Below are 12,580 nucleotides of genomic sequence, written 5' to 3'. Positions count from 1 at the left end.
CCAGCATGAGAAATACATAAGTTTTTGAAATATTTTTAAATGGGTATGAAAAACTCTTAGTGTTTTGAAATGGGTCCGGTAAAGATATGGATAAGATTAAATGAGAAAATGTAGGGGTAATTTTGAAAATCCCATTAATGTGAAGAAATGGAATGAATCCAAAATAAATAAATAAATCACCATCATTCATCTTTGACGTTAGGGATGTTATCTTACCAACACAACACAACACAACACAACACAAGGCTATAAAAGGGGAACGTCCTCCGGGGATTGATAAGTATCGCAATAATAACGTTTGGCATCTGAAGGAATTGTTATTATTTCATTTGAGGTGAGGTAGCCATGAGGATCATCTCATTTACCTTTGGTTTACCTCTCATATTACTACTCGCAGTGGCGGGCGCCCAGGACGAAGACTGCAGTGATGTCTCTCAAAGCTGTAACGCCGCGTCATACCCACCCAACAGTCCTCTACAGGCTTCTCTGACAACCATAATCATGGCTGTGGAACAAAACACGTATACGCAGGGTTCCGACTCAGGAACGATTGTTGTCTACACCAACTACATTACAAATACCAACGAATATCCCGCTGCCTACGGGGAAGGAGTCTGCCTTAGGAGTATCGGTGCGTCTGAGTGCACGGCCTGCCTTACCACCCTCGGCAATTGCATCTCGAGCGCTTGCGGCCCTACCATCGGTGCTTGGGCTCAAGCCAATGACAACCACTGTTACATGCGCTATGAGACGTACAAGTTTTACTGATTATATGTCTCATAGCTATCTATTTCTGTATTAAATGTTGCTATCTATTTCTCTAGGTCCAGCGTATCTTCAAATCATGTTCAGAATGTGTGGTGTTTCAACGTAAATGTTGTGGAATGTTTAATGTTTACCGGCATGTTAATTACGTTACGTTAATTAACGTGAATGTTTTTCGTTCGTGATGTCTTGTTCTTACAGTGTAATACAGTAATACTATTACACTTTTTAAATTTTATTATTTCAGAACAACATTTTTTTAGTTTTAGATTATTCATTTATTCTTTGCAAAGCCTTGATGATTTCTAATAAAAGATCATTTTATTTAAATAGGTTTGGATTAAATAGTTTGCCATTTTTATTGTTTTTTTTTAAATCAAAGTTTAATAGATATTTAGATTTTTTCCAAAATAGATTTCATGGATATAAATGTAGTTTTAATTTCAATATTTATCAGTGGTGGATTATTTATGAGTGTTGGATATTAAATTGTAATTTTGAGAAATTTATTTCAAAATTTCTTATAAAATTGAGAAATTACACCTAAAAGAAATAAAAGAATGCAAAAATTTAAGATAAATTAAGTTTTTGCAATATTTTCAAGCCCCTCCGAAAGCAAGCAAGCATTACTAATGTAATCTTGTTGGCACTTTCTTTCCCCAGTGCCATGAATGATGAAAATAATCAATCTCTAGACATCAACAATAGTTGCTAAAAGAGTTCGAGCCAAAGAAGGGAAGAAAATGTAGAGATGGGTATGGATAATGATTCGAAGGAAGGTTTTTATGGGGACTTTATTTCAAAAATAACCGTGTCAAATTTGTGTATTTATGTTCCACTATTTTATCATTTTCTAGTTTATTTTCAACATAATTCAGTTTTGTGAAACTTGTAGTTGCAAATTATTCATTGTTTTTGTGGGAAAATAAACTACTAATTAATTTAGAGTTAGAATAATAATTTCCATTTGCTCTTGAGAATATATTAAAGGTTTGAAGCTTTAGATGCTTGTTTAGCGTGGGTGGACTAATACTTATCCAATTCGCTCTAGAAGTTATGACAATCTTATGGGTGGACTAATACTTATCCAATTCGCTCTAGAAGTTATGACAGTCTTATGGATGTCTTTGTGCTTGATTCTAAAATGGATTTTTAAATCTATTTGTAAGATTAGTTGCATATTTCTATGGATGGGTTAGAAATATGATAGGGTTTTTAATTTTGTCAAATGGGATAAAATAATTTTTCCAAAGATGTTGAAAGCTTGACATCTAAAAAGGTCTTATTCTTTGTTTAAGTTGTTGGCAATTGAGGTTTGAAGGAAGCTAAGGTTTGATGGAGACTGTTATACACAAATAACTTATGGATAGAAGTGGTATTCATAAAGTATATTCACCCTATATCTATTGAACATTGGATTAGGAACTCGGAAACGAAAAGGATATCGTGGAAGTAGGAAAATGGTGATGAAGTAAGAATGGGTATGGACAAATGTGTAGGGTGTGGGGAAAATTAAAATTTTCCAAAGAATTTTGTTGGATTCCTAAATGCAAATAGGAGGTTGTAGATCATGCTAGAATATCTATTTGGACTGGTGGATGGCATCATGCTAATCAGTTAAATATTCCTTTTGATTTTTCAATTTAGTGGCTAAATTACACTACTGCACTCAATATATTGGATGTTCACCTCAAGGAGAGGGAACAAACATTATGTTGGGTGCACTCCTCTCTTGGGGAATATTCTCCATAAATGTGTTGTTTGAATTTCATTTTGACAAGGGGATTTAGCTTGGTGATGTAAAATACTATGGAACCTAAGTTGTTTGGAAAAAGAAAGGATCCTCCAATGGTGCATATAGGAAAATAAGATCCCATAGATGACAACTTATAAAAGGGAAGCATGACCATGCCTAGTTGGTGTGCCCTATGTAAAAATGTCAGGATTATGTGGACCATCTCTTCCTTATGTGTCCTTTCACCCTGGATGTGTGGAATATTGTTTGAGTTTTTTTGCTTTAGACTCCATGTGGTATCTCATGCAAACAGGTTGGAACAAGAAGACCCAAAAAATGCATAAATCTTCAATTGGTGCATACAGATTGCAAGGAACAATGCCATCATCCAAGCAAATACTAAAGACTCCTAAAAGGCTAACATCACAAGTTCTAACGACATATGACTTAATTTCTAAAGTTGTTCATGTGCAATAGCCATGGAACATTATTGTTAAAGAAGATTCCCATTCCTATCCATAAGCATACTTTGATAAGGCATCCCTTGCTAGGGTGAGTGTGTGGGAGAGCATATGATGTGTTAACAAAAGGAGATTAAGGATCACTTATCAAAACTCTAGTGTAAAAAGAAAAGATGATTTACTCTAATTTCCAAGCTAAGACAATCTTACCATCTACAATTGAACAACCAATATGATGCAATTCCAAATATAACTATTTAATTTGTTGCGGACGCAAAACATTATTTAAATAAAAAAGTTATATCAAATAACAATTTTGAATTACTATTCAAAACTATATGTAATAGCTAAAACCTTAAAAAAAATGGAATAAGACTCAACTTTTCAACTCTCATTCTAGCCATATGATATATCCAATCGATAATTGATATAAGATTGAAAAGCAATTAAATTTTCAATTTTCCTATGTAAATCGCAACAATTTCTTACATCCAAGAAATGATCCAAATGACATTAGGAGTGCTCCTTTACACTTATTTCCAAATGAAGGTACTTCAAGTAAAAATTAACATTAAAATATAAATGGACATCTTGCATCTGAACACAGAACATTTAGTAGCATGAGTGGTTTCAATGTAATTGAATCTAATGACAAGAAATCATGACCTGGAAACAATGTGCTACTTCATTGTCCGTTTTCCTATGCGTTCTCATAAGCACGCAAGAGAATGTCTATAAATTGCATTTGGAATGAAATTTATGACTCACTCGAGAATGTTTATAAATCGCATTTGGAATGCAACTCGTGATTCACTCCAACAATCTAGAAATTAAGTCAAATAAATTTCCCTTCATGACCCCTAACTAAACCTCAGCTCCTACTACAGGTTCATTGAAGGAGGTAGGATGATACCACAAAATTTTGTCATTCCCCTATTCTTTGAACTTGAAAAAGAGAGGGCAAGGACACGTGGGTGGATGCAAATTGCTAAATCAAAAGGGGTAGAGGATGTAGGCCACATGGAGGAGAAATTGTAGGAAATGGGTAGAGAATTGAGAAGAATAAGAGATAGAGAAGCAATTATGAAATCACAATTTGAGGTTGAGAACACACGGCTAAGGAAGAAGCTACAAGAAAGGGAAAGCCAATTGGAAACTATGGCAAGTTTGTCCATGGAGGCAATCCAGTGCAGGATTCCAACAAAGTCATATGCCTTGTACCTCAAGGAACAATGGCTACAATTCTAGATAAAGACCCTAGCACAAAGAGGAACTATATCGTTCCAGGACTATAGACAATTCATTAATCTCTGTGACCATAGCCCCTTGGAAGATAGAGCAAAGATATCTGAGTTTTACCTACACAACTTGGCCTTGACAGATTTAAATGTGTGGGACCCAAATCCAAAGCCAGGGGACTTGAAATTGATGGCCTTATCATCATGGATGAATCATGAGGAGGAAATAGCTACAGAGATGAAAAGTGTATTGGAAAAAGAAGAGGCAGAACCCCTTATGATTAGAGAAGAACAATCTAACCAAATGGCTATCATCAACACCCACAACCTCATTACAAATGATCCCAAGCTTGCACCAAGGTACCTTATTGTACAAGAACTTGTAGTCACACACTTTGAAGACATGCTAATATTGCTAGGAGATGACAGCCAGCAAGCCTTCCAAAGGAGATCAAACACCTTACCTTACAACCTAAAGGTCATAAAATATCATTCTGATGATAGAATGAGAGAGGCACTAAATAAAACCCCAATGTATAAGTAGGCACTTCAAAGACTCAAAGTCAATTGGATTGGATTGAGGCTCAATACACCATTTCTTTTGGGAATTTTGGAAAGAAAAGAAGAAGAAGAAAGAAAGCAGTGGGAAGAGATAGAGTAGAATGCAGGGTTTTATTCACAAGAGGAAGAGGCTACAGCAGAAGCATGGGATGTCAAGGAAGCCACCAAAGAGTGAAGGACATGGACATAGATTGGGTTTCTGAGACGATGAGTAACACTTTCAATAGGGGATGATCATGAGGCTCATAATTGGGTAAAATATATGGACCTTAATACACCTCCAAGCCTACTAAAATCAACTATTCTCATAATTCTTTACATGTTTTAATTATATTTTTCTTAATGAGATCAATAATAGTAAGATGTTATGTTTAGTGGTCTAATGTGCATTGATTGTAGGTTTCTAGGAGAAAATTATGGCTAATTAAGGTGTAGGAACTCGAATGAGACAAAATGGAGAGATTATAAGAGATGTATCTCCCTCATTAAATCCTCACTCACTTGAAGTTCCCTCAATCAAATCACACCAGCTTGGAGTTACAGGTAGCCGAGTCATGAGGATCTTTGGCAGCTAAGCCAATGATAGTTAAGAACAAGTTAATCTTAATATTGGGAGCGAAGCCTCCCTAGATTTAAGGAATTTGTTGGAAACTTTAGTTGTATAAATAAAGAGGCCTAGAGCCTCATTAGGATTTTGATTTTTTATGGAAAATAGTTAAGCAGTTTTCCTGTTGAAGGATTGTGACCAAACACTGTTATGTATTTTTTGATATGTTAATGAAAATGTGCATTCCATTAATCCAACACTAAGTTGAATTAGAGGGCTGAAGCTCTTGGGTTAGGGCCCAACCCTAGCAGTAGAGGTTCCTCTTACTGTACTTGTATTCTCAGGTTCTTTCATAGATTAGTTGTTAAATTGATTTTTGTGTTATTACATTGCAAGTATTGGTAAATTCGATTAGTTTGCTTCTATTCCTGCCTAGCTTTAACAGTAGCATTAGAGAGACAAGAAAACATTCAAAAAAGGCTGGTAACAGGTGGATCTTACCTCATTCCTTCCTTCAGGGACCATGGTTTCAGGAAGAACTCCCATTCAGCCCCAAAAAGAGAAAATTTTGGGTTCTTATGAAATTTAGGGTCTTTTTGCTAATTAGGTCATTATCTTTCAGTTTTAGAAGATAGCTTGTAGTTTTCATCTCAGATATCTTAACTTTTGTATTGGATTTCATTTTTCTTTCATAATAGGTTTCAAGCATTTCCATGCATGAACTTGGCAAATAAATGATGCAAATTATGTTTCCTTATATTGTTGTAAACCCTTCTTGTTTTGAAATGATTTATGGATAAATGCCAACAATGATGTGTACGTTGCAGGAGTTTAAATATTGCAGGAAGACCTCATATCATCAGTCTCAACCAACCCATAGCCTCCCATGATCACCAAAGTCCGCTAATTTCTCAATTCGAGTTATCATTTCACAAGGACAACTTGACATGCTTGTTGAGCAAATCCAACCATCATAGAGTTTCGGTTTGAGTTCTAAGTGAGTTCCAACCACTTACTTGCCTTATTCCTTCCGTCACCCACCTTCCCTAAGCTCCATAGCACTGTCCAAATCACTCCTTATGCTTCTGCCATGTTCTTGTAGGAAACAGGGGATCCTATAGGTGAACTAGGACATCCTGTAGGAAAACCTGTAATGGTCTGTTTTGACCTAGGTTTGTGAAAAATGCATCATGAAAGCTAGGAGAAGATCCCTACTTGCCTCCCAAGCCATTTGACCCATCATACTCATCTCTCTCCTCACCTATCCCACCTACCATGCAACGAGAAGTTTTAGCATTCATGTTTTCACAAAAAGACAAAAAGAAAAAGGTTGTTATGCTTATTCATGCGTGGAGCAATTAAGAGCTTGTTTAGATCAGATTTCATGCTTAGGTTAGTTAGGATTTCACATGTGTTAAATTAGAATGCTTTTGAAGCAAGGTATATTAACAAATAGCTAGATGAGTTGTGTGTTTTAGGCATCTATTTCTGTCTTTCATTACTGTAGTAGGTAGCATTTCAATCCTCTAAATTTAGTCTTTCATTACTGTAGTAGGTAGCATTATAATCCTCTCAATTAGGGTAAATTTATCCTTCCTCAATTGGTAATCAAACTTCTTCTAAATCAATAGAAGGCTAGTTTGAGAAACTCTGGTGGTCTATCGCCCCATTTCAGCAATGAAAAAGAGTGGACCATTCCATCTATTTGTGTATACAACACTATCACCTCCAATTTTGTACGAACTTTGAGTTGATGAAGTAAAGTTGGTAGCCCTAGGAGTTGCAAAATTCTTTCTGTAATACTGGTGCTCATCAAAAACCTTGAGGAAATTTTTGCACCTCCAGAGATTTGATCCCTCTCAGTTCTTGATAGATCGAGGGTATATATTTCTTCTTCACTCCTTTAAATAGGCTATATTACATTGTCTTTCCATCCCAAGTGAATTTATCTCCTATACCTCCCAATGTGATGTCGACCATTAATGAGTGGTGAATGTACGAATCCCAATTCTTGGCCAATTCCCCATATAATCCCAAATTCTTTAAGTTAATATAGGATGGATATATAAATAGAGAATATGATGCCACTTGTATCTGATTACTATAATATATTACCATATTATTTATAAATTTGATAAGCGATGTAGGCAGGGTGTGATTACTAGTGAATCCCCTAATAGGATCCAACGAGATCTCTTCCTGTGAGCTTGGACCAATATCTCATCAAATTCCCAGTCAGCCATTGTTTTATTTTCATCAAAACATTCCAAATATGAGAAACCAAATTTGGATCTTGAGCCCCCTACTTTATCGACTCAATCATGGAATGATTCCCTAGGTATTTATCCTTAATTATACTCTTACTTTATGATATACCAAAACCATATAATGCTTGCCATAAGATTTCTACCCCCATATCCCAACCAAATTTTTCTATATCCTTTAATCTCCATCCCCCCTCCTCTTTCTGCTTGGATATGTCCCCTAGTTGAGCAAGATTAATCTTTTTAACACTGTTGGAGCCAACCCAAATGAATTTTGAAATAATTGTGTTTATCTAAATAATGATGTAGTGGGGTAAATTATGAAGATGCATTTAGTACATAGAAATACTATGTAGGACTGATGGAACTAGAATTAATGTCACCCCATAGTCAACCACTTATGAGACCAATTTTACAATTTGTGTTCAAATTTTTCAATCAACCAACACCAATATTTAATTCCATAATTGTTTGGTTTCAAGTGGAAACTCAGGTACCTAAAGATTCAGAGATATTAGATACAATGGTTGGATTCATTGATGCATCAATTAATAATGATTTTGGATTACTCATGTTAAGGCTAGATGTGAGACCAAAAGAGTGAATAATCTGGTGCATGCATTTCCATTCAATAATTGATGCCCTCAAAAGTATCAGAACATCATCCACAAATATCAAGAGTGAAATGGAGATGATTTTGTCATCTAGAGCCTTGAGAAGTAACCTTGTTTATGTGCGATGGAAATAAACCAACTCATACCATCTATAAAAAGTAAAAACAACAAAGGAGATAAATAACAACCCTACCTCAACCCCTTAGAGGCCCTCAAAATTTACAAGGCACCCCTTTAATCAAAATCAAAAAATTAACAAAGGTGATACATGCCATAATCCAATCCACCACCTCCACGGAGAAACCAACCTTGTGTAATACCAACCTCAAGAAACACCGATCAACACAATCATATGCCATGTACAAATACAATTTGAAAGGTAATGCATCCTTATTTCTTACCTTAATAGCGTGTATACATTCCTGTGCAATAACCACAACATCCATAATTTGTCTATGTTGTAGAAACCCGAGTGGTTCAAGAGATATATGTTTTGACAGATGATCCTTAATCAATTAGCAAATATCTTTGTAACCATTTTAAAAGTAATATTGCACAAATATATAGGTCTATAATCCATAAAATGTTTAGCCTTATATACTTTAGAGATGAAATAAATAAAAGTGGAGTGGAGGGAACCAAAAATATTACATTTGACTTGTGATTCTTCAGGAGGTAGCAAAAGATCCCCACCCATGAGATTAAATATCTTGATGGGACAACCATTGGGTCGAGAGTTTTTTCTTTGGAAAAATATTTCAAGATAGATATAAATTAATCTAAGGAGATTGGCTTCCATATAATTGATTTATCCTTCATGTTGAACATATTTGGATATGCATCAATTATCCACAACTAACTTTCGAGGTCGACTCCATCTCTAGCCCAATATAGTTTCCTAAAATGACTAATAGTTTCCTTGTGAAGCTCCTTCAATGAATTTATATTTTGACCTGTCTCATCCTCCAATTCCCATAAAGTATTTTCAAGTTTGTTTTGTGAAGAAAATGTGTGAAAAAATTTAGTATTTTTATCCCCTGCTTCAACCCATATGGCATGACTCTTAAGCCTCCATTCCTCTTCTTGATGATTTAGAATAGATCGCTTCCTCCTTTCCAGGTTCAATGATTCTTTGTTTTAAAGATTTAGAAAAGAAATCCACCTTATTAGGATAAAAAATCAGCATAAGTTCTTGTTCAATCTCTAATAATTATTTAATATAAATTACTTTTTCCCCTAACCCACTGCCACGCCATGTTTTTGAGTTCAGAAATTTTCTCGTAAACCTACTCCATATGAGAAATCTCCTTATGATCAACTGATTTTAACGAGAAAGATCGAACTAAGTGATCGAATTGTAAATATTTTAACCAAGTATGATTAAATTTAGATGGAATACCCTTCCTATCAGAATCCCCCAACCATTGGAGGAATATCGAAGAATGATTTGACAAATTCCATGGAGAGATCCATGAATGCATCAATCTTCGGTCTTCCAGCAAATTATCATGTGCCAAGAGGGATCAAATCTCTTAAAGTAGATGCAAATCTCTTTTTTGATTGCATGAATTGAGGAAACGTTTGCATCTCGATAGATTTGATCCCTCTCAGTGCTTGATAGATCCAGAATATATATTTCTTCTTCATGCCTCTAAATAGGCATAATACATAGATCCAGAGTTAAAATATATAAAATGTTTACATCTCGATTGATTTGATCCCTCTCGATGCTTAATAGATCCAAAATATATATTTCTTCTTCACTCTCTTAAGTAAGATATATTACATAGATCCAAAGTTTATGTTTATATATATATATATATATATATATATATATATATATATATATATATATATATATATATATATATATATATATATATATATATATGCTAGAGGAATCAACAACTAGTTTAGTCTCATACTTGCATGACACAGGGTCGATTTTGACTGCTATTGCTATACCTTTGGGGGCCTATGACTTGTCCTCCTCTCTGAAGACTAAGAAAAAACTAGGGGATTGAACTTTGGATCTCTTGGTTTCCATAATTTCACATCACTTTGATCACCAAATGAGCTAACTCCTTGGAAAATTATTAATTTTTCAATTTAGTTTATTTTTTTTATTTTTATTTTTATATAATTTGACCCAGTCAAAATGTTTACATGAAAAGGCATTACATCTCCTCTTCCAAGTTGGGATAGAGAGTTTCTATGGGTGCAATTATCAATAATTATTAAGCGGATTATGGGAATTTAGTCTCCACGAATATTCTAGAATATTCTTAGTAAATGTTGAGATTTATATCCAAAGTACTTAAATGTCAGTTAACTTTTTAGGATTGAGATTGAGATTCTTTTCTTTAGTAATAATATGTAAAATTACATTCCCCTAATGCGTTTAGTCAAAGAATGCACAACATCTCCCCAATACTCTTTGAGGAGATCAACAGAGATGACACTATTTTCATGATGAACAATTTTTTCAGTGCATCTTGGAATTCTCACAGGAATCCTTGTCATTCATTCTGTAGACTCAGGCTTTGTTTCAAATATAATAATACAACTCAAAATAATTCACTTTCAAGTGTACGAATATTTAATTCTTCCTCCTTATAGTAATTTCAAAAGCTGGAGTCCCATTTAATAGATATTAGAGATGTTTGTATACCTTGTGTCACATTGCGAGAAGGGTCATTCCTACACCATCCATGAGTGGGACTTCATCCTTGGGATCTAAAGGATACTTGTTGACCCTAAACATAAGGTTTTCATTGGAATTGAATATCGTAAAACCATCATAGATGTACACAAGATATTGCGTCCATACTATTAGAGATGTGGTGGAGACCCTAGAGAGCTTATCGTTGATTGCAACATACCTGACGAACTCTAAATTTTGTTGATGGGTCTTGGCGAACATTGTTCTTAAGATATGAGATAAGGGAGGCCAAGGATGCAAAATAACAATAATAATCAAGAGATTCATCACCATGTGGTGACAAAAAATGGAGAGTCATCACCACCATGTGCTGACTAGTACATGGTGAGAGGAAGGGAGAACATTTTTTTTATGAAATTGAAAATGAGGAGTGAAATGCACAAGCCATGTTTAATAAAATCCCTTGCAAATTGTAAAAAAAAAGCAAATAAATGTATTATCAAAAAGAAGAGGAGGGAAATGCACAAGATTATGGTGAAAGATAAATCTCAACCGTTTATTCTTGTATATGCCTAAGAATATTTAGTGAACCTTAAATCTAAACCCTACAACTATTTTTTTTTATAATAGACCACGCATATCAATGTAATTAATTAGAAATTATAAAGCAATATCAATCTTAAAAAAATGAACTTTAGTAATTTTATTTGATACAATCCATACATTCTTAACTAATAATAAAATATTTATTATTTTCATAATTTGTATTTTTTTTTCTCAGATAAACTAATAGGGGGATTTGAAGCAATGATCTATGACAAAGAATGTATTAACAGTGCACTCATTCACTAACAATTCAAAACTATTTAAGCTTCATAATTTTCTATTTTAACATAAATGAAAATTAAATTTAATAAATATCACATAATAATAAAAAAACTAGAGTAAAACTAATATTTAAATACAATTTATTTTGAAATTACAAAAATAATTCTATATCAAAAGGAAAACATACCACATTAATTTTGTTGAATGCAATCTATCCAAATTTAACTAACAATAAAATATTTAAATTTTCCTTAATTTATATTCAAAAATAAAATATTTAATCTTTCCATAATTTATATTTAAAAATAAAGCCATGATGATGATGATTAATGTCTAGGTCTATCACACCTTAAGAATAAGAAGAATGTAATTGTAACTCTTTAGAATCTTATTTCTATGCTCAAAAAGAAGGGAAAAGCGCACACAAAGATCACTATAGTTGGGTTGAATTAACAAATGATGATGATTAACAGATGTTAGGGAAATGAGAGTCAGCGTGAGTAAGGGCAGGACATTCTAAAAGAAATTGCTTTTCATCCTCCACCCTCTTAATATCGTAAAGCTAACAAATTTAATCGTCCGAAGGGGTCTTGGGAATAGACCACCAGGGAAATGAGAGTCAGCATGAGTAAGGGCAGGACAATCTAAAATAAAGTGCTTTTCATCCTCCACCCTCTTAGTATCACAAAGCTTACAAATTTTATCATCCCAAGGGGTCTTGGGAGTAGACCACCATCCAGTTTCACTCTGAAGCTCATGAGAATTAGTTCTAACCTTAGCGATGTTCATCTTTTTATTCAAGCTAGTCAAAATAGAAAGAAAATTATGGTTCTCAAGGGTGGGGTTGATCACCTCCTTATAATATCTTAGCTTATTTTTACCTTATGTTACATTATATAAGACAT

General features: G+C 34.1%; 1 protein-coding gene across 1 annotated transcript; it reads left to right on the top strand.

The window, feature by feature from the left end:
* The first annotated feature begins 345 nt into the window (after positions 1-345).
* On the top strand, positions 346-768 carry LOC149265488 (antifungal protein ginkbilobin-like protein 1). Its single transcript, XM_089404174.1, has one exon. The coding sequence runs from the start codon at positions 346-348 to the stop codon at positions 766-768; it is 423 nt and encodes a 140-aa protein (XP_089260300.1).
* The last annotated feature ends 11,812 nt before the right edge of the window (positions 769-12,580 follow it).

The sequence above is a fragment of the Pinus tabuliformis genome, chromosome 6 (assembly GCF_031772625.1).
Source record: "Pinus tabuliformis cultivar Carrire ecotype Pingquan chromosome 6, CPIR1, whole genome shotgun sequence".
In the NCBI taxonomy this organism is placed as follows: domain Eukaryota; kingdom Viridiplantae; phylum Streptophyta; class Pinopsida; order Pinales; family Pinaceae; genus Pinus; species Pinus tabuliformis.
The sequence above is the reverse complement of the archived record's forward strand: the minus strand, read 5'-3'. Positions and strand labels throughout refer to the sequence as shown.